Below are 23809 nucleotides of genomic sequence, written 5' to 3' on the forward strand. Positions count from 1 at the left end.
TTTCAGGCTCTGAAGCCTTTGGGATCTAGAGAGCCCCAGTGTAATCCCAGCCTTCCTGCCTGGGAAGGAGCCCTGAGATTCCTAAAGTGTGTAGACCTGTGGATTTTTGATTAATTTAATGTAATCCTATATAATGATGATTATTGTAGCATTTTCTRCAGAAGATGGATGAGACAGGTTCTCAAATGCCAGCTATTACTGACATTTAATCTGCTATAGGTCATCAAATACCAAGGCGGAAGAACTGTTTTAATTTATTTTTTCCTCATTAATAATACATTTAAAAGAAATTAATATTGCAAAAATGTTTTCCTTTTCATTCCTTGTCACTAAGTGGAAAAAGTTGGTTGACAGAAATCACATATTTGAAGACAGAGCATTGTGGATTGCGATCGATGCTGGTGGTGCAGAAAACATGATTTTAAACCCCTGACAAACGGAGTGGACCCAATTTCCACATTTCATGGTGCCAAACGCTCTGTCCAACCATCATTTCTCAGGCTGGGTTGAAAAGGCCATGTCTCAAATTCTGGGAAAGAAAACTCCTGGAGAAGTGAGGCTGTGTTTGGGAAATGATGACCTCCTGTTTCTRGACAATCATTTTTAAACACAGAGTCACTGCTGGTGCTGTCCTGATTTGCTCCAAGGCTGAGCTCAGCTCTGGGACAAAAGTTAAACCTTCCAAACTCCAAACTGCTTTAGCCTGAAGCTCATCAGGCTGCAAGTCAAACACAATTTCAGKGATCTTTATTTCTACCTTTATTCCCTTACTATTGCTGCAAAATTCATGAAAACTTCCCCCATCTCCCCCCCCCCCCAATAAAAATTCCTATTTTAAAAAGTAATTTTTAATATTGTCGCTTTTCAACTAAAGGGAAAAGGTTATTTATTAAGTGGAAGAAGCAATAGAGTCTGACTGCACATAATAATACCYTGTGAAAATTAAATACCTTCAGGAAAAGTGCTGCTTTTTTTATTTTTCTGTGAAAGGGCTTTGGTACAATAAGGAGGAAATCTTTGAAAATAAGTGTATCAATATGTGTATTCTGCTGTGTACATAAAAAGGTGCATGTAAAGAGTATAAAAGGTCAAGGGGCAMCATTTTGTGGCTCCAGAAATCATTCAAAGCAGAATAATCAAAAATAGCACATTAAAATACATCTCTCTAGCTGAGTTTGAAGGATAACATTTATCAGGCCTTGAACTGCCAATGAAGAAAGAAAATTTTAATTTTCTGTGGCAAAATTACTTCCCTACATCTTGTACATCTGATAAAGCAGTGGAAATYAGCCATTTTACCCTCAAAAAGAGGATAATCCAAGAATTATTCATCATCATGTTTGATTTCAGTATCTCTAACATAAATTATACAGTCCCATGGTTTGACTGTAAAAACATATTGTAAAACTATATCAAAACATATTTGGTTTTTTGTTGTTTTGTTTTTTTGTTTTTTTTTTTTGTTTTTTTTTCCTTTATGGAGGGTTTATACCTTCTCTTTTCAAAATATTACAGAGACTTCATGGTATTATTTGGATGTCACATTAAAAGTCTACTTAGATGTCAATATAAAGCCATTTTACATGGCGGTTTGTTTATAAAACATATTCTTTTTTGGTGGGTCAGCACATTGATTTGGCACAGCTGGTTTGTGATAAAATGGGAATAATCAATGTTTCTTCATTCTTATTCTAAATGATGAGCTGGTGGTGACACATGGGGAAATACATTTAGTCTGAAAGGACTCTAATTCCAGATTTCTGCATCCGATTTGAGTCTGAATCCTTGCATTTTCCGATGAAGGGCAATAATCTGACAAATAAATAATGTTCAAGGCCCTTAATGAATCCAAGAATACATCTGCAATGTGTTTTTCCTCTCAAACTGACAGTTATTAAAACTTTGCATGTATTTATTTGTTAAAAAAAAGTAATATTTGATTTAATTACTAAAATTTTATATTGGGAATAAACTTGCAAAATTCAGGAAACATCTTTTTTTTTTTGGAAAATTACTTTGTACACAAAATTACTCAAGGTAATTATATGATTTTAATGAGAAGATATTGAGTTGTATGTACAGAAGGCAGGTTAAGCAAGTATAAATTTGATATATTCTGAGGGATGCACTTTTTCAAGAGYAAATCTCATTGCTGTGGTTTTGATGGGAGAAAAAAACAGACTTCTGTGATGAGAATGAGTACAAGACAAACTTTCATTACAATTTTGTCCCCAAGCAAAACCTATGAATTGAATTTTCCTTTCTCTGTGTGTTTGATTTATTGCTGTTTTGTTCCAGATGTGCATTTTTTTAGCATATACAGTCACAGCTATTCATAAATGGAGCAAGAGAGAGAATATGGTAGGATTGGTGTGGGTTTGCTACGAGTTTACTCTGCATGTGGGGGAGTATGAGAAAATTGTAACAGTGGAAAACATCATAAAACAGGAACTCAGCTGTCCATCTTTCTGTCCTACATCATTCCTGCAGGACCCAGAGATGGCAGATGAGTGCCAAAGCAAATTTGGGTGGAAAAAAAGAGGGGGCAAGCACTTTTAAGGATTATTATGAACGTTAAACATGGATATTTGCTTGACATCCCTAAGAGAAAGGAAAAGGAAGGCTTGTATGTCCTCAGTATGGGATTATATGGAAAGGATCAAACTTGAAACATAATGTGCAGGATTTTGTTTTGAAAAGCTACAACAGTAGTGGAGTATCATAACAATGTAATAAATAACAGGCCTGAGTCATCAAATTCCATTGACTTTGTAACACCTCTGAAAATTTATATTTCTGTTTCTGTAAGGAAATATGAACTTACAGTTTTCTGTAAGGAAACTGTGTTGGGGGGGGCTATTGGGATGTCAAACCAATATTTTTATAGATGGTTATGGACAGTTTAAGTAGAAACAAAAACAAAAAAAATGCCAATTTTTATCTCCTTTAACAGTGAATTGGCTATTTTTACTCCATCCTCAAATCCACAGCTACTTTCCCTGTTTGCTGCTCAGACTGCCACCCCTGTTGCCTCAAATAAGAAAACTTTTGTCTGATTTGGTGATTTCCCTGCAAAGAGAAGTGTGTTTCATTGCAAATGCCCCCCTAAGGGCTGAGTTTTGCTGATTTTTGCCTGTTGTTGTGCAGCAGGCAGTGAGTGGAGCTGGGCTCTTCATGGTGAGAATGAATTGTCTGACTGGGTTTTGCTTTCATCTGCAGCTCGACCCTGTGCTGCTTCCTGCGTGGCACTAAATCTGCAGCTCTCTAGGAGGAGAAACCATTGTTATTTTACTCACAGGCACTCATTGCAAGATTTCCAAAATGCCAGGAACATTTGGAACATATGTCCTCCTTTACGCTGCAGAAATCACAGGGGAACTTYAATAGAATTCCACTCCCATGTAGCACAAAAACATCCACTCGATATTTCCYTCYAATACYRGTTACAAATAAAAGAATAAGGCACRTTGCTGGAGAGCCAAATAGTTTCTAACCTCCTTAAAACAGTGTGTGTTTGCAAGGGGAAATAATCCTCCAGCAATGAGTTCTGTGCTGGAAAGAAGTATGGGAAGGAGGAAGCCAAATGCCAAAATCCATTGGTGTTTCAGTTCCTCCCCTGGGGAACAATTTCCCTTCGCTCCAAACCTGAGAATTGCTTGCAATGTTTGTGTGTTTTAGCCAATAGTGCTCTCCAGCTGCCTRAGATGTGTCTGGGACACAGAGGGCCATGGATCATTTATCACCAAAATTGGGGCAAATCTGAGGGCACCTGATTTATTTTGCTTTAGATGTKGATGAAAGAGGAAAACTCCTGAACCCAGAAATCAACCTAAACATCAACAGAGGGAAAAACAGTCCTGGGCCATGCTATAAAGTGTGTTATTAATTAAATGCAATGTAAACTAAATCAAATCACATTAATTTTGATTAAATGCAGTAGGAATCAGACACARGGCTGTGTGGCAGTCCCCTTCTGAGAATCCCATAAGTCGATCCCCAGGCTGTARGGGAACCCCATGGGGTGTTCTCACACAGTCCTGTTAATTACCTGTTTTGATCACCTCCTCTGAAGAAGGTTCCTTGTTCACCACAGTCCCCATCATTTTCGTTATCCTATTTATCCTATAGTAAATTTGGCTGGTGCCACTCAGTGCCAATGTGGTTCTCATTATCTTTCAAACCATTTTAATTCCACACAATTTCTATAATTCCAATTCAGACTTTTTTTCCCACACCRTAATCCCTCTCCTTAATTAGTAAAAAAGCCTCTTTTTGTCACTCGTYCATTTTGCCAACATAAACTGAATACCTCTAGTAGCCTTCTGCCCTGAAAATGATCCTCTCATTATAATTTCTGAAAATTAAACCCTGCCCTTTCATCTCATAGCTCCTGTTGAGCTGTGCTAGAAATTATTTTACTTTATTCTAATTAGGTCTTGTCCACAGCAGTAACTTTGCCTAAGAAAGCATTCTCTTTTTCTCTATTTTTTTTTTATTTTTTTCTTTTTCTTTTTCTCCTTTTATCTTTTTCTCTTCTTCTCTTTTTTCTTTCCTCCTTTTCTCTTTTTCTGCATATACTTTACTATTTTGCCTCCCATAATATTTCAATTGCTTTTGTCAAAGAGCTCCAGAATTGTAATTTTTTTTTGACCCCCACAACTCGGATTGTGCTCTGCAGTGTTTGGCATCTTAGGTGCAGTAGGAATTAGCAGTTTTGAGTCATGCAAGTGCCAAAATTTAGCTTTACAGGGAAAACATTTCTTTCTCAGCTAATTGAGTAGGTGGGTTATGAATGAGGGGATGGAAAGCTTGGAAAACAAAAGGAAGTGACAAGAGAGAAGTTGCTGTGCAAAACCAATGGTGATAAGGGATTTGGCAGCTGAACTGAAGCAATAATGATCTGAGATTCTATTGAGGGCAGATGTCTCTTGTCAGGAAATAAAAACAGGCCTTTTGAGGCCCTCCTTATATTTTTTTGGGTCTTGATAAGAAGGAAAGATGAATTGCTGTTGTGAGAGCAGGGACTGGGAAATTCCCTGTCACTTTTGTCTCGTTGCAGCATTCTTTTCCTCTGGAATTAGTTTTATTTGGTGACATTTAATGCTATTTTTAGTCAGTGGGTTTGTCAATGAGGATAGTTTAAAATGTCTGARAGTTGCCATTGCTCAGATGTGGAGGGAATGCTCCTGGTTGGAWCCAAACCCTTTGGAAAACCTCCAGCCATAACTTTTTAATCCTGAGTTGTCAARCAATTGTTAGCTTAGGAGGGTGTGGTAATAGCTGGTGAGAGGGTGAGTCAGCAGCGAAACAGAGCTGTGGAAATGGCAAATATCATCCAGGGAAGGCTGAATCTGGAGCAGGGAGGGCGCTGGGCCATTGTGCAGACACCGCTCTGGAGCAGCACCCCCAGTGCTGACCAAATCACTGACCCAAAATTGGGATAACTGCTCAGAACAGCACAAACAGCCTGTGTTATGAGATGAGAAACTCTGCCTTCCTGTGCTTATCTCCAGCTTCTAGGCACAGTGGAGAATTTGATTGCCATCTAGGATGTCTCTGGAGGGGATGATGGGTGAAAATGGCTGTTTGAGCCAAAAAAGCTGCTGCAGAAATCAGCCAGGGCAATTTAGGCTGGAAGAGATCTCCATTAGTTATTAGATGTAGTTTCTCAGCTGCTGGGACCACAGTGAAACCATTCTGGAAGAGTCAAAATAACGGAATACTTTTATCAGTTTAAATGCCTGCAAAGCACTGTGACTTGATGAAGAAGATGGGCCTTTTATTGTTGATTAACACAAGCAGAATTCAGGATTTCCACACATGAAGTCTATAGATATCAAAAGATAACATGCCTTAATAAAAACCAGTTTAGTGCCAACATTTTTACTGTTTAGCAGCCTCAATTATCATCCTCATTGGCACTGTGAGGAAATAAATTCTGACATTAAGTCAGTACCAGTGCCCTGAGCTTGGGCTGGGCAGGGACACGCTCATGGTCAGTTTTCCTCCTGAAATTGCTCTGTGAATGGATAAAAGATGTCATTGCCCTCTGCTGAAAACAGAGAGGCAAACCCAGCACCATTTATGAGCAGAAAAATTCACCCTGAGCTGAAATAAATACTGTACAGTGCATCCTTGAGAGCTCCCAAGGTGAAGGAAATACAGTGTAATTGTGGGTCAACTTCTTGTGTTAAAAATGCAATTCTGGTTGAAACCTCACTCTATAAATCTGCATTGGTCTTTAAATTCAGAATTGCCTTTCAAGATTACAGTAAAGAGTTTAATTTTCTTAATTAAATTTTCAGAACGCTTTGATTGTGCAGCAGCTGTTAGGCAACTACTTTCTTGTTCTGTTTTTTTACCTCTTTGTTTAATTATAAAGTTTTATTGTTGTCACTCTCCAGGAGAAGAATAATGATTTTTAGAATAAAAGGAATGTCATTTGCACATGAAGTTGTGATAACTTGCACAAATGATGTTAATGTAAGACAGATGTTGAGGATAAAAAGAAATGACCCTCAATTCCAGAAAGCTGGAGCATCATCTAAAATTYTTAATTATTCTTGATTCTTAAATATTCCTTACTGGATCTATTTGTTATTGCCATAAAAACATTCTATTTCTTGTCTGATCTGAAAAGATCCTCTCATTGTGMAAGGCTAATAATTATTATTTTTGACTTGTGTTTTAGCCTATAGAAATATTAAATTAATTATAAGAAACACTGAACACTCTGYAGTAGAGTCAGTCTCAAGCACTTCAGGTCTTTGTAAGTTCTTTGAGTCTGGATGTGTATTTATATATAAATATAATTGCACATGTGCATATTTATGTATKTATTTACATATATGAGTGTGTGTGCTTGATCACAGCAAACCCAGGCAGCTCTATGACTGCAAAATCAGCTTTATTTGAATTGAAGATTGATTTATTTGAAGATTGAATCTTGAGTTGCAAAGTTCCATTAAATAACATAAATCAAATCCCCAGAAGTACAGATTGTAGTCTAGAGTGCATGTAACATTTTAACAAGTTATTTTAAATATATATAGGTGTTGGCCTTGTTATTTCTGATGAGATGAATACATACATATGTAAGTGTATATATTTCTATATACACACATTTTTTGTCTGTTTTCATTCCAAATTGCATTTGCTTTTCAGGCATGATTTTTACATTGCACATATTCTGTACTATGGGCATTTTGATTTATATAGACCTGAATGTTAAGTGTGTGTTTTTAAATATATTCTTAGAGTACAGCTGACATATAGAATGACAATGAAGGATGGGACAGGAATTCAGATTTTTTTTTGATAAATAGAAATCTCTGTTAGGAATGGAGTTATCCCTTAGGAATGTTATAGGTAAAGTTTATTCTACCTTATGGCCTGGTGATGGACTACATGACCTTTCAAATTCTCCTCCAGCCCTATTTTATGATTCTGAGATCAATTCATTTTGGCATTTGTCAGCTATTGCACTTAGACTATAGATGATTCTAACGCCTTTACTTTTAAAACAAGTTGGTTTTGTTTTTGTTTTCGTTTTTTAATTTTCAATTTTTGCAATTGAAACACTTTAACTACATCTAAAATGTATTCTTATTTATTTRAAGACAGTGAAAATAAAGGATGTGGGTTTCATTTGGCTGTTCAGTGAGCACATGTTCTTGCCAGCCTAAAACTGGATTTCTGTGAGAGGTTACAAGGCTATAAGTTACTGCTCTTTTATATAAAGATATCTGAAGGTTTACATGCTGTTGATCCAAAGTTATTCYGTTAGTGGTAATAACTAGGAGATAATTCACTTCATTTGGATAATGAAATCCTGGTTCTCAAAGTAGTTTTAGCAGCATTCAGAAGCCTGGAATCAGATTATTCTTTACAGCATGTTAAAGTCATCGCAAGGTGTTCTTCAGCTTGCAAGTGTAATTTGTTCTCACAAATAGGTAATCTTGTTAAAATATTGTCAGGTTAATCAAAATTGATTTGCGTGCTCTAAACCCAGTGAATGCTAATCAGGTATCGGGTTAGGAAGCTTTAGCAGCAATTTTAAGTCTTTGATAGTTTCCCTTTATTCCTGGATGGAATGACTCACTGGATTTGTGGAAGCATTTTAGACCCTCAACACCTTTCCAAGGCTGGGTACAAATGTGCTACAGACTGAAGCACCTCCTTTAGAAATAGATTTTAAAATACCTGACAGTGGGAATCACTGTATTTATTATACTTTATGTGCAATGAATGAGTGCTTTGTCCTCTTGTCACTGTTATCTGTAACCATCTTGCCATTTTTCTTTTACAAATAATCGTTAAAAATATATTTAAGATTGTAATTTTAGCGTATTACATGGTGTATTTGCTGTGTAAGAGAATGCATTTAGAACTTCTGTACATTACATTTGAAAGATGATTCTGTGTAATTGTTAATTTGTAAGACGATACGGCGCATTTTTAAAAATAATTACACAATTATCAATAAAGGGTATATGGAAAATTGAAATGACAATGAACAAAATCTTCCTTTTCCCAGAGCCAGCAGGAGCTTTGCACTCTGCTCACACCCKTTAAAACTTACAACATCTTATTTTCTTTCAACAGAAAGCTTTTCTTTACAGACTACGGGAACGCTGCCAAGGTGGAGAGATGTGACATGGATGGAATGAACAGGACGTGGATAGTRGACTCGAAAATTGAACAGCCAGCTGCTCTGGCACTGGACCTCATCAATAAATATGTGTACTGGCTTGACATATATCTGGAGACTGTGGAAGTCGTTGACTATCAGGGGAGAAGGAGGCAAACSATAACTAAAGGCAGACAAGTAGGTRTTTATTTGCAAATTAATAAAAAGCAATTATGTCAATAAATYAATGCACATAATGCTAGCAGCTCCAGGATTTTGGTATTTTTTTCCCCCCTTTTTAGTTCAAATGTGTTAGACTTTAAAAGATCCACCTGCATGTTTTGGTTTATCTGCAGTTTAGSTTTTGCAGCCTATCAATGTTTCCATGCAGTGTCTCATTAACCAGGCACCAGGTAAATGGTTTTATTCCCCATTTGTAAAATGGGAAGATTTGGCCAATGAGTAATAATCCACATTTTCTCCACATTGTTAAAGACTTCAGGAGGAAAAATATGGGGTGGAAAGGTGCTGGGAGATAAATCATTAATTCCAAGATGTCCTTACCTGCTCAGGGCTAACAGGCACGGCAATGTGAAAGAAACAGAATAGCAAATTCACCCATTCCCACTCATCTGGATGCCCTTAAATCTTATTCTTATTGATAGCAGTGATGCTTTTCACAGTTAATCCCAATGTTCAGAGTCACAAATACAAACACTGAGGCTGTGTGAGTCTGAGCAGGAGAATTCCAATCCATTGGCTTGGAGAGTGGCAGAGTTCTCTGGCAGCCGTGTCACGTAAATCTGGGGAAAATCAGCCAAGACCAAACTGTTCTGGTCCCTTCTTGGGCTCCCAGAGCTGGTGTGGGCACCAAGTTTGCATCTGTTTCTGCCTGAGGAAAACAGGGAATGTAAAAATGTGCAAGCAGAATGAACAAATGAGCATTTTACCTATTGTGCTATCATTCTTTTCTTCCAAGTAATCACTGTTTACCAAGGGATAACTGGTTAGACTGTTAGCTAAAACTGGGCAGAAATGYGACAAAAAGCAGTGCAAGTGGTGGTTTGGCAAACACCATACTATTTTTTATCCTTCCTTCCACTTTATCACGTACAAGTCACAGTAGTGTGATGCCTACAACTCATGGATATGTCAAAATATTGAACTATAATAATAATAACATTTTTTTTTCTTTTCCAGGTGAGGCATCTTTGTGGTTTGGCAGTATTTGAAAACAATTTATACACAATTAATTCAGATAACCTCAGCATTTTACGAATAAACAGATATAATGGCACTGATGTTCAGGCTCTTGCTAGGCTGGAYGATGCTAAAGAGATCCGTGTGTACCAGAAAAGAACTCAAACAGCAGGTGAGATCACAAATCCTCTCTCTAGAAAACGTAAAACAAGATATAAAGTGGGTGTGTGGTTAAAAAGGTCCTGCTAGAAAAGTGTATCAGAAAATGGAGTGGAAATTTGTCATTGTGGCACAACCCTCTGTTGCTTCTGCCCAGTTTTCTGTGTGGTTGTTGCCACTTTTCCTGTGTCCCTAAGCTCCCAACTCAACTCTTTCTGGAGAATTCGGTTTGGAGAACTGCCAGAGATATGATGTGAATATCAGCTTTGCCATCTGTGAAAGAAATCTTCATTTTCCTCTAGAATGAAAAACTTTTGGTAATCTCAGAATGTTTTGGTAAAACAGGAGTTTCTGAGGTCCATAGTCCTGTATAACTGTCACATAATTTCGACATGGAGAAGAGTAGTGGGACTCACGGGAACTTTGTGCAAAGGTAGCAAGATCCAAAACGTTTACAGTGACGCTTTATGAGATTTTTTGATGTGACTGATAACAATAAATCGTTGCCATGACTGCTAGGAGAGAAAAGCCAACCCATCAATTCTCAGTGTCAATGTTACTAAACAGAATGACTGCTTCTGGAGAAGTTTCTGAAGTGGGAACAAACTCTAAATTGATGTAGAGTGGGTAAACTAATTTTCACCCAGGAGCTGGGGGCATTGATTTGCAGATGTCAATGTCGGAAKGAGGTTGCAAAGACTCTTTCTTTGCTATTGTCATCCCTCTCGTACTCCTGAGGSAGTCGGAGAGGTTGAGTAGAGGAGAGACATGAGCACAGTGTAATCTTTTATTACATCCTGTGATTACTCCACTACTCCTTTTGTTTTGAATGGACAAGTGTGTTGCTTGTCAAGATTCTCTGTAAAGGCTGTCACAGCTTGGTGGAGTTTCTGTATTACTTTTAACCATATCGACCCTAAACCATTTCAATGCTTTTAAAAAGCAAACAAACAAACAAAAAACAAAACAAAACTCAAAAGCTTGAGGTAAAGTAGGAAAAACAGAAAAGCATTTTTGGCTTTAAGCCAGTAAGGTAGCATGGTAGATTTGTTTTCTCAGCATATTGTCTTTAACTGATATATATATATATATATATATATATATATATATAGATATATATATATATATATATATTAGGCTGCTAATATAGAACTGTGCATTTGAAAAGATGAAATCAAGGGAAATGAATTCTTTGGCTTCTTCAGGTGGATTTATATCCAACTGTAGAAATCTGCACCCTTCCCTGGAACTGTTCAAGGCCAGGTTGGATGGGCTCTGAGCAGACTGGGATATGGAAGGTGTCCCTGCCCCTGGCAGAGGGTTGGGAATGAGATGGSCTCTAAGGGCCCTTCCAACCCAAACAATTCTGGGATTCTATAAATATGGAAAAATGCTACAAGGCTTGTTCAATTGTTTAGTTTCAGCACAGGTACCTGCCCAAAAAGGTGCTGTTTAATGGAGTGAATGATTACCAGACTGTGCTGGCCTGGGATGCCCTCTGTCCTCAAAAAACCCCAACCAAATGAACCAAAACAGCAAATCAGAAAGGGGAGAAGTGTCACCTCCCTGAGGSAAGTTCTGCCTGGCAAAGGCTGTGCAGGAGTTTATCCACACAGGGCTGATTGCACACAGCGATGGGCAGGGCTTGGGAACCATGAGATGGCCCCAGGCATCATTGGTGCCGCTTGGGTATCATCTTTAAAAAACACCTTCCTTAGCAGTTACAATCTGGGGAAAGATTTATTGTGACACAATTGCCATTTTTCCTTTTCTCTGTCTGCCCTTCCTGCATGCTGATGCAATGATTGTTGCTTTCTGAGCTCTGCTGTTTTCTGTTTGCCACAGTCAGAAGCCACGCGTGTGAAGTGGACCCGTATGGGATGCCGGGGGGATGTGCCCACATCTGCCTCATCAGCAGCAGCTACAAAGCACGGACTTGTCGCTGCAGGACTGGCTTCATCCTGGGGAGTGATGGCAGGTCATGCAAAAGTATGTSATTGAAATCAGAGAGTCATTCCAGGGTATAGTTCTGGGTGTTTTTTAGCAAATCCCGCGGGCTGCTTTGGGGGAAGATTTKTTTGTGACATGTACCTGATGCTTTGTTCATGTCCTCCTTTCCTCCCCTGAAATTGTTTGATTTGGCTTAGTTCATGGAAGGACAGATTAAACCTGGGATGCTGTTCAAAGAATACTAAAAATTACCATGAGTTTTACATTAATCATACTCTTTATTTATATATATATATATATTTTTTTTTATATATACCAGCTCACAGGTACTGGAATGCTGCTTAATAGTTTGTCACATCCGATTTCCTATCCATAAAATCATCTATAACATGAAAGCAGAACATTCATGAAAACGAGTCAAGATTTTTTTTCAGAATACTTTGGGCACTGAAAGAGCCTTGAAAGTTTTGGGGAATGCTTGTTTTTTTGCTGGTTTTTTTCAGTCAAATGGTGTTGATTTGTTTAAGATGAAAGACATGTAATTAGATACTTTGATGGATGCTGGTTGATGGATACATTTGACATCAAACCTGATAGTTTGCACTGACAATTCCATCAAAAAGCCCTGAGAGGCAGCAAGAAAAGTATATGGAGAAATTTAAGAGGTATATTGATAGCATTGAGCCTCTAAGGATATCTATTAATATCTTTAAAGAAAGTCACTTTACTAGGCCTCAGTTGTTTGTAATCAATTTAAGTTCATTGTAAAAATCTGAGGAATATGAAATATTGATATCCATGATTTTTATCTCAGTTGGAAAGAATAGAGTGTGTTGATTTGTTGTATTCCTTTCAATTTGAAAGAAATGTACTGTAACCTTTTGTGTTGTTTTTTTTTTTTCTGAGAAACAGTAGGTGGAAAAAACTGTTTTTCATATATGCTGGGGTTTTTAGTATTGTTAGACTTTACGATTACTTCACTTTTGGTTTATATTACCTTGATAGATCTTAATGAATTGTAAAGTTTAATTTCTACAGAACTATATATGTCCACTTCACAGCAGATGCAAAGTTATTCTGTGATCTGCCACTGCTTTTTCAGGGTGAACTTTTACACCAAAAAAAAAAAAAATTACTGAAGTAATTTGTATTTTAAATGAGGTAATGTAATTAGATTGATTTTTTTTCTTTTTTTTTAAATCTAGATACCTTCAGAATATTTGAAAGTTTAATTTTTGGTATTGAGTAAAGCTCCCCACTAATTATGCCAGTTAATTAAACAGGGCCATTATGCTCTGTGGAGAAGATTAGGCAGCATCAGTTGTTTATGTTTGTAATCTTTCTTTTGCAGGACCAAAGAATGAATTGTTTCTTTTTTATGGGAAGGGACGCCCAGGAATAATCCGGGGAATGGACCTGAATACCAAAGTGTCTGATGAATACATGATCCCCATAGAGAACCTGGTCAATCCTCGTGCTCTGGACTTCCACGCTGAAACCAATTACATTTATTTTGCTGACACCACCAGTTTCCTAATTGGACGGCAGAAAATTGATGGCACAGAGCGAGAAACAATCCTCAAAGACGGTAGGTGATGCTCAGGGATGGTGACATTCGGAGACGCTCACTACGGAGAAGCTGAACTGACATTTGCAGATAATTTAAAGTTTAGTTTAAATCTCCCATGGAAAACAGACTTAAATATGACCTTGAACAGAGCTGGAGATACCTTTTTACAACTTCCTGTTTGTTTTTTCCTGAGGGCAGGAATGTAAAGTTTGGTTAAGGCACTCTGTTGTGAATTCTTACTTTGTCCATTTAAGCTGTTGCCACTGGTGAGTAATTCCTGTGTCTCCACTGTGTCCTTCCAGTAGCGGGGTATTTGTTGAGCCATCCCAAATCCTTGCAGACTTTGTAAGGCTTCTTCRCTGCAGCTTGTATCACACTGTGGATTCTGGAGCTTATTCAAGTGGTTTGGCAGAGTGAGACTGACTGTAGTGCTGAAAACTCATTAGGAATAAAGCATTGTCTTTCCTGATGCATTTTCCATTGTGTATGTGCAAGCAACAGGAAGACCTAAACATCTATTAGAACCTTAATTAAGATGCTTGTAACATTTATTRCAGCAATGAGAGAAACTGCCAGCAGTTCTCCAGTTTCCACATCTCCCACTGCACAGAATCTCCCTGGTCTGGAATAATATCTCATCATACCAAACGTTGTTGCAGTGGAAAAAAAGCTTCCAGTTTGTCAATCGATATTTTGTTTTCCTTTATGGCCCCTCCTCTGAAATACTGCTTCAGCAGGAGGTAGCAACTGCCTCAGCTGAAATTCATTTTCTGCAGTAATTATTTTCTAGTCCTCAATCTAAGAAGCAGCATAAATATTCATCTTGGCCTTCAGAGAGCTTGAAATCTTCACTTGTGAATGGAAGCTCAGGACGGTGAAAGTAACTAAAACACCGTTGTTTCAGCAGGGGGATTTTCRTTCCCTGTCATTCATAATGCATGTTTTAATCCACCCTTTGCAGAAGCCATCTCCACTGTGCACTGATACGATGCTTTTTTTAGTGTAAGGTCTCTCCTCAGAGCCTGCACGAAGATCCCTTCAGCAGCAGTTGCAAGGAGTAGTGACAGGCTCTTTACCCTGTTCTGGTGAATGGTTAATAAAGGGCATTTGTCTCAGAAAATAACAAATACTCAGCTGTCAGCCTGGTAATTCTTCWTTTCACTGTAAACATGGAAATGGATATTGTACATCTCACATCTTCCATCACTRGCTTTCTTTTTCCAACTGTGCGTCTCATTTTACAAAGTAAAATGTACAAAGTAAAATATACAAAGTAATTCAAATGTGGAGCCAAGGAAGGAGTAAGAAAATATGTAAATTTAAACATTAGGAGGGAGCAGCAAGGAGCACCCTGGCTGAAAGGAGTCAGACAGGTTGGGGTCAGACARGTTGGGGTCAGAYAGGTTGGGATTAGTCTATTCAAACATGCAAACATGGTTAAACTTTCTATGCCAAACCAGAAAATTGGCGATACTCCTTTAATTAGTGTTCAAATGCAATGTTGACTCTTTATGAGTACAACACAGCAAAAATATCAATGCAACAATGAAAGAATTGTGGATTATCTGCTGATTTATTATTGGTGATGCTACTATTTGCAAAGGCCAAGAATATGTCACTGTCGTCTTCTCCTTCCCCAGGAGCTTACATTGGTAGTTTGAACTCTGTGCAGTTTCATAACTTTCAAGTATATTTAAAGAACATTTGTTAATGTATTTTTCATGATTTAAAAAATTAATATGGCCTCCAGCCATAACACCTCMGCTTTTATTCTTGTCAACTCTCAAGAACTCAGCAGGGACAGATTAAATCGTTCCTTGGTGGAAGGCTAGTGCAGAAAATCAGGTGTGTCAGGAGGTGGTTTAGTATTTGCTCCGAACAGCGTGCTGCTAAGGGCTTCTAGCTGTGCTAGGTGCCACTTCTCAGATTAGAAGTTGCTTTTTGGTGGCTATCAGGTTTTTCAAGAATGTATACACTCGTTCAGGCAGCATTGCAACTCAGATAATTACAGTTTGGCTACATGAGAGCCTGATCCTACCCGCTGTTGGCTGGGAATTGAGATCACTGAGCACCTCACGCTGCTGGAGTTTGATTTCCCATATAGTTACAGCTGTGATTTCTTATTCTTCACTTTGGGAAGCAAACTGCTGTGTAGTGTTGATAACTGTTTGACAGCCCCCAGCACAGCCCAGCTTAGAGCTGGTGGCACAGCTGCAATAGAACTGTACTTCCAGCAGCAACAGAACTTATAATTAACCTTTCAAACTTGCATGTAAAATCAGTCTTTTGCGTTAAAAATTGGAAAAAAAACCCAGACTTTTTCAATGGATCCAAATATTGTTCACTTGATGTTACATGAACACAAGTTCAGGGTTTTTTTTGCTTCTCTTTATACCCCTAATGGTATTTTTGGGGTGGCTGTGAGCCTGAAAGTCTTATATTATTTACTTGTAATCATTAATAAAGATGGTCAAGGCTAACCTGTTGTTTAAACAAGGCCCAAGTAAGTACTTTGGAAGCTGTTTAGATGGCTACTATATAGAAMAATTATTTTCCCACCATTTTTTTATGTGAATCTAGTATTTTAGGAACTATTATACATGACTTAAATRACATTGATGAGCTTGGCCATTCTGTACCAAATTACATGTTGTGCCTGTAATCTGTTCATTATTACTGTTTGTGGTAATATTCTGGTAGTAATTCCAGAATTACAAATGTTAACTTCTTAATTAGCAAGGGAAGAATGACCACAAGAGTATTTTATTATTATTTTATTATTATTTTTATTAATTATTACTATTATTATCATCATTTTATTATTATTATTTAGTATTTTATTATCTCCTCCCTTTTATGCTGAAAGGGCTTTACTGCACAACAACTGTTTTGCTGTAGTCAAATTTGTTTCACCAGAATGGCAGAATAACCTTTATTTTGTTCCTGTTTACTACTTGGTGTGAAACCCATTTAAAAAACAAGGAATGTATTTAATTTTAGACAGTGAAATAAAAGTGAACTTAAAATTATAACTCCACAAAAACAATGAAAATTATCTCTGTGTGTTTGTGCTGTAGAATTCTCCATTTTTTTTAAAAGAAATTCGGATGTAGTTAGTACTTAGTTACCTTGAGCTTTTTTGAATTAGATTGCATTTAATTTAGAAATACAAATGCCCCAAAAGTACTGCAGAAGTCAAGGTAGCTCAGAGACAGTAGCTATTATATTAAATATAATGAGCACTAGTCTTATAACAATATTTTAGGAGGTGTCTACCATTCTAATCTAACAAGTCTTTTTGCTGCTGATACCACTACAGCCCATAGTTGGACTGGTTTGACTCCCAGAAAAGCAAAAACATAAGCAAAATATTTTCATTTAAAAGATGATCTTATTGATACAAAAATCTGATCTTACTAGTATAAAAACTGTGTTTAGCCCAAATTGCCTAGATCAGACAGGGTAAAAATAGAATTGGTTTTGAACAAATTTGAACTTTGTCCTCAAGCTTGACTTTACTCGTGTCAGTGTTTTCTGGGTTGAGCAATGTCTGCTGAGGCCTCTCAGAGCTCCAAAGGACAATTTTTCCCAGCCCAAGTTCATCTGTGTTGCCTGTTCTGTTCTGCAGTTTTTCCCTGAGCCTTGGGCTCCAGGTCCTGGCTGAAATTCTCTCTTCTTTTCCCTTTTGTTCTTTGAACTTYTCTCAGCATCCTTGACCACTCCAAGACCAAAGGCCACTCTCCTCTTTCAGGAACTTTCAGCTGCCTCTGACATTGTCTTTTCAAAAGAATGCAGCGAAGGCACTGAAAGATTAAAAATAAAACTGGCAGTGTCCACCAGCCTGGGAAACCTGGCTGAGCTGCTGGCGCTGCTCTCAGACACTGCCTGACCCACAGATGTTCAGTACTTGGGGGGATTCTTGTCAGACCAGGTTGTTGCTGGGTTAAAAATGTCATCTTTCATAGTTTCATGTCCTGGAGAGCTCATTCTGACATCTGCTTCCCTCAAGTTTCTTAGATTAAAAGGAAAAATAATTCCCCAAAAGTGCAGTGATGTTCAAGTATCAGAAATAGGGATAAAAATGTTAAAACACATTTTGCAAGGCTCAGTATGTACTGCTTTTTTTTTTTTTTTTTTTTTTTTTTTTTTTTTTTTTTTTTTTTTTTTTTTTTTTTTCCCTAGTAACTTTCTTATATTGTGTCTCTCAGGATGTATTGTCATCTCTGTGATTGATTTGCAAAATTTAGGTGTAGTTTCTTAGGTGAACAAGGTTTAGTTGATGCTTTGGTGAGTACCAAGTATCTGTAAGATGCTTTGGACCTCCAGCAGATAAAGGAAAAAAGCAATTTTTAAAATATGACATGGATATCACATAATAAATAGTGAACATGTTTAAATATAGAGCATAAATAGCAATAATCTCTTACTACTGTCTTCTGTCTYTCAACAGATCTTGATAATGTGGAAGGCATAGCAGTGGACTGGATTGGAAATAATCTTTATTGGACCAAYGATGGCCACAGGAAAACAATTGCTGTTGCCAGGCTGGAAAAAGCTGCTCAGAGTAGGAAAACTTTATTGGAGGGAGACATGTCCCACCCTAGAGGAATCGTTGTCGATCCTGTCAATGGGTATGGAGCAAACTGAGTTTTCTTTAATAATTGTTTCTGTGGCATAAGTACAGGATGGAATTTGCTCAGGATGAGGTTTGTAGAGTCATGTAGCAGACTGCAATCCTTCAGGAGTCTGTAGGATCTGGAATTCCTGTCCAGCACTCTCGCCTGGAGAAAAAAATTCTTCAGAAGAATTTGTATGCCTGTCACTGTTGAGTGTCTGTCCTGTTAATCTGAATGTGAGTCACCTTTTCCTCAAACAAATTGAGGGTGCAAGTCCTGTATGAATTTTTTAATATTAAGCGAATTTTAAGATGCTCTTCTTTATGTCCCTCTCTGCAAGTCACAGTTTCAGAGATAATTATGATCATACCCTTGTACACGGTGGTTTACAAAACTGAGAGAGGTCATTTTCATTACTAATTGGCATGAATTAATTTTAAACTATATAAACTATTTAATTTGACTAGTCTGCATAAAAATATCCTCACACTAATATACCGTGGTACAATTGTGGTTTACTTTAAAATTCACTTAAATGTATTCAGGGGGTTGTCACCGGAGAATGCTGTAGGTGGGTGGTTTYAGTGTGATTGATTGCTATTTTCCCATTATAGAAAATATTTACACTCTCAGAGTACAAACCCCTTTGAGGAGGGGAAGAGACTGTGAAAAGGCTCCAATTCATTAAGGTCAGATAGTGAGGGTATAAAATCAGACCACGAACCATAACCACACCTGCAATTACTCTGTTACATTTTCCAGCTCAGTAAATTCATGGCACAGGAAGCAGTGTATGAAGATGTATTACCTGAAAAGGRCCATTATATAAAACACTTTTCTAATAAAATAGCATGTCCTTTGTGATTATATTTCTCATGGAAGCGCTTCCTGAGGGATAGCATTTATTATGGCTTTTTAATTGTGTTTCAAAAATTTTAGTCTTGATTTAACCAGTRTTGGAGCATTAACTGCATTTTGAGATAAATTAAAGCACATTGAGGTAAATGTCTGTCACTGTGAGCACGTTTTAGCTTATGACAGGATAACTGGAATAAGTAYAGACAAAAACTTAATGGGGAAAAGGCTCAATAATTGCTGCTGAGCAGTCATGTAAATATTTGTAAAACATGTTTTGTCTCCCAATAAAATGGGTGCCATTCTGACCTGCATCTGCCTGAGCCTCAGGGAGTGTGCAGGGTTTATAATTCTGTGATTAAACCTTGTGTTGAGTAAAACATGCAATGAGGTTTGTGAGGCTCATGGATCAAAACTTGACTGATGTTCTTAGGCCATATTTAAAAAACATTAAAAGAACCCAAAACAACTTTCTAAAGGGTGATTTGAGAGAAATGAGTGAGAAACAAAAAGCTACATTCACATATTTGCAAACCTGTGTAATGATGTGCATTTTTCCAGTTTCTCATCAAGTTATGCTTATACATAAAAATACATTTGAATATTTTTTTTGGCCAGTAGATTTGACATCATTTACACAGCTGTGATAATAAGATTGCTAGAGGCATTCACACATATTTTTTTTTTTTAACTTTTCCAAAGTAGCATTGAAACAAACAAAACCCACAACACGTTGCTGCACTATAAGTCATAAAACTATGCTAAAATTGCCTACTGGCTATTTTTCAACAAATTTTTACAGCCACTATTTCTAAATATTTTTCTGATGGACAAAGTAATAAAATAACTGTGCTCATAACAGTTTTCTGACTAATTTGGCTGCTTTCATGTTGGACCTGAAGTTCACACAACATCAAGGTTATCCTTTGGCTCTAAAACCAGAGTGCCAAAAATTACTGTGTTGCAACTTGTTTGGTAGTATCAGGCATAATCAAAAGGAGATTTACATCATAAAGGCAAATTAGGCCTGGCCAAAACCATTTCAGTGTAAAAATTTGAACTTGATGCAAAAGTCAATTCAAATGGTGATTTAAAAATAAATAAATAAATAAATAAATAAAAAACCCCACAACGAAACAACCAACTGAAACCATAATTCTGGTGGGATTAAATAAGGTCTTTTTCTTTCACTTTTCTTTTGTATGGACCCATCTGTTATTCATGTAATTCATGTCACTATGGGCAAAATAACAGAAGAGTGACTTTGGCAGCATCCACTAGACACAGACAGCAAATACAGGTGTAGAAACAACAGTGGAATGAAACGTACAAAAGTCAAAATTGCTCTGAAAGTCTACGATGCAATTCACCTGATTGAAATGAAATCTGATCTCTCACGTTTGTAATTTCCTAGCTGGATGTACTGGACAGACTGGGAGGAAGATGAAGTCGCTGACAGCGTGGGAAGGATTGAGAAGGCCTGGATGGATGGCTACAGCCGGCAGGTTTTTGTCACCTCCAGGATGCTCTGGCCCAATGGGYTGACTCTGGACCATCGTGCCAATGTGCTCTACTGGTGTGATGCCTATTATGATCACATYGAGAGGATTTATTTGAATGGGACTGACAGAAAGGTAAAAGGGAAATGCTGCTGTTTGGCCGCAGGCATGTTTTTTCTCCAGATTTTATTGTGTTATGTTGAGAGTACTTCCCGAGGTTTTTAGAGTCTGCACAGCCCTGCAGAGTGTCCAGGTCACCTCTGGTGGATCTTGGCAGTCTCAATGAAAGGCTGAAACATAGTTTAGGGTGTTCCTCTGTACTAAGTGACACCAAACTTGATTTTTATTTAATTTTTTTTAATCTGTTTTTTTTTTTTTATTATTATTTTAATTTTTTTAATCTGTTTTTTCTCATGTGACAATGAGTTCCATTTTGATCGAGCCATGAAGTGACAAAAACTTTTTCACTAGGAAAAAACATTATTTAGGATTTGCCAGAGAGAGTCTTTCCCTTGAAGTTCACTGAAGAAGCTGTTTTTGATGAATATCTGTGCCTCTTTAGAGGATTTCTGTTAATATTCAGAAGGGCAGCACCCATAAAATGCTGTCAGAGATGGAGAGAAATTGCTTTAGTTGCTACTAATACCTGTACAAGCTGGATACAAGTCTTGTAGAAATTCTGAGTGGGATTGTAGAAGCAACAAGCACAGAACAAGACACTGAAAATGGTTAAAGCTTACTCTACAGTGATTATTTAAGGAAGGTTTACCATCTGCTTCATAAAATTAGTGACTAGTGAATAATAAGAAGCACCTGTGTTTACAGATTTTTTTTTTGAAGCGTGTCACAGAATTTTTTTTATTTTTTTAAATCTTGTGATATAAATAAATTTTTATATAATATACAATAATATATAATATAAAATAATATGTAATATAAAATAATACTAAAATAAAATAAGTACTTGAATAAAATTTATGTAGAAATAACTAGAAAGAGACTTGCTTTTTATGCCTAATCATTTGCTTTTAATGATAGGATATTTTGGTCAAAGTTTAACTGGATCAATCACATCTTTAACTCTGTGTCAGTACAGTGAAGATTTTAGGGGGTGGGGAGGTCCTTAATTCCACCAACAGCTGTCAGATAATTGACTGATTGATTAATTGGATCAAAAGGAGTTGACTGAGTCCACAGAGACAATCTGGAGGGCAAAAGGATATGATGTTTGTCAGCCCAAATTGGTGTTTGGTTGGCTTTATCTTCCTGTTCTCTTAGGTTTGTGTCTCTAAATAGACAAGGGAGGAGCTGTTTCCTCCTCTCTTTAGAGAAGGTAGGAATTGGCTCTTGGGCCTTAGTTCAAGGAGGATCCCAGCCAGAAGGAGGAGATCARTCATTCCAAACTGCAGCTGATGGGGTAGAGTCATGGGATCAGAGAATTGTTTTTGTTGGGGAAGGCCTTAAGATCTTCAAGYCCAGCCCTTAGCCCAGCACTGCCACGTTCCCCACTAATCATGACCCTAAACCTCACATCCCYGTGTCTTTAAATCCACCCAGGGTTAGTGACTCCACCCCTTCCCTGGGCAGGTGTTGCTGGTTATCTGATGGGGGCCAATTAAGTGAGTATATATAAAGTCTTTTGAAGAGCTTGSTGCTCCTAGTTTAATTTTATTGCCTTGGGTTGGTAAGTTTGGGACAGTCTCAGTTTTCCTATTTCCTGGAAAATTAATTTTTTTTTTTTTTAACCTTGTATTGATGCTCACCTACCCCTTATTAATTGCAGGTGGTCTACAATGGAAAAGATTTGAATCATCCTTTCGGGCTATCACACCATGGAAATTACATTTTCTGGACAGATTATATGAATGGGTCAATTTTCCAGTTGGACCTGGTGACAAGGAATGTGACACTGTTGAGAAGTGAGAGGCCACCTTTGTTTGGGCTCCAGATTTATGATCCACGTAAACAGCAAGGTATTTATGCAGTTTCTCCATAGGTCTGTTATAAAAAGTTATTTTTCCTTATAGTCTCCGAGTGTTTTGAGGTGGCTGGATAAACAAAAATAGAAAAACAACAATTACTTGTGGCAGGAGAAAGATAACATCCAGCATTTCCATGCATTGATGTAGAAATTGATCCTCTCATAAATACTGAAAAGTGAATCATGGCATTATTCCTGTCTGAATTTCTTCTGTGCATTCACATCGCCTTTATTGATCTTGTTTTTCTTACATATCCAAGAGATGCTGTTAAAGTATCAGTTATGGTGGGTAACATATGGGCTTTGCCTCACACTGACATAAAATATATGATTGCATTTAACTTTTYGTAAATGAGATCATAGATCCTGTCTGTATTTTCCTTTTTTAAATTTTCTCCCTCATCCTGGTCTATGTCAACACTGTATGTTGCAGAGGGTAAGAGTTAGCACTTCTTTGAGAGTCGTGGAAAAATCCATAGTTTTGCTGCTTGTTTTAGCAGAGAAATGAGATAAAAGCCATAGCTTTGCATGGATGGAGTTTAGAAAATGCAATTGCTGCTATACAGGTAAAGTTAAAAATCTGTCTTACTGAAGAAAACAGATTTACTAGATACAGCATTCATATGAGTTGTTGAGTGTTTGCTCTCTTTAGTGAAAACATATATCTGGGTAATGTCTGCTACCAAACATARAAATGATCTTCAGGAATTAGTATAAATAAAATWCTGTTTRAAAKATGRTTGTTTTACYRTTTAACAGTTTCTCTTTYGTGGTAYTTTAGTATCTAAATTTCCAATACCTGAACCAATGTAGTGTTTGTAGAACTGTTCTGTGTCAAGGTTGTTATAAAAGCATTCCCTTTATCACAGATGCTTTTCAGGSACTCCCTCTTACTTTCAAAGATATGCAAAAGTACAGTTTGTTTGGGCTTCTTTTCTTGAATTATTGTGGGTTTTGTTTGGTTGGTGTTTTTAAATCCACCCTCAAGGTGGCCAAATTTCTGAATACTGTGTCTGCTAATAGAAGTAGCAGTGTTTGTTTTCAATGCTTCAATACTTCTGCTGCTTTTTCCAGTACTTAGAAAGTTCCTTTATTTTTTTAGAAAAAGGGACATTTAATGCAGTTGCTGTTAGCTTCCAAATAAGCTGACACCAGAGGGAGAAAGTATTGCCTCTTAGACAGTTTTGCTGAATGAGCTGGAGTCTTAAGGGAGAGAATTTGGCTCATTAATATATTCTTTGTTTGAAATTGTAATTGGAATCTTGTAAGCTAACTGCAGCCTTTGGGAACCTCCCTTTTTGTCATGCTCAGTGAGGTTGATCTCGCCATTGTTCCCATAGGAGCATAAAA

At 37.3% G+C, this 23809-nt stretch overlaps 1 protein-coding gene across 1 annotated transcript in view; it reads left to right on the plus strand.

Annotated features, from left to right (window-relative positions):
- The window catches only part of LOC130577103 (low-density lipoprotein receptor-related protein 1B-like), a gene marked incomplete at its 3' end in the record, with an annotated part of 422888 nt that overhangs the window by 374539 nt on the left and 24540 nt on the right, over positions 1–23809 (plus strand). The window contains exons 8-14 of the mRNA XM_057372230.1: positions 8605–8827; positions 9830–10001; positions 11834–11977; positions 13290–13526; positions 17959–18139; positions 20394–20613; positions 22262–22451. Coding sequence (XP_057228213.1) covers positions 8605–8827; positions 9830–10001; positions 11834–11977; positions 13290–13526; positions 17959–18139; positions 20394–20613; positions 22262–22451 — 1367 coding nt within the window. The remainder of the gene's footprint in view (positions 1–8604; positions 8828–9829; positions 10002–11833; positions 11978–13289; positions 13527–17958; positions 18140–20393; positions 20614–22261; positions 22452–23809) is intronic.

Source organism: Malurus melanocephalus, unplaced genomic scaffold (assembly GCF_030028575.1).
Source record: "Malurus melanocephalus ecotype Western Australia unplaced genomic scaffold, MMel_1.1 scaffold_167, whole genome shotgun sequence".
Classification (NCBI taxonomy): domain Eukaryota; kingdom Metazoa; phylum Chordata; class Aves; order Passeriformes; family Maluridae; genus Malurus; species Malurus melanocephalus.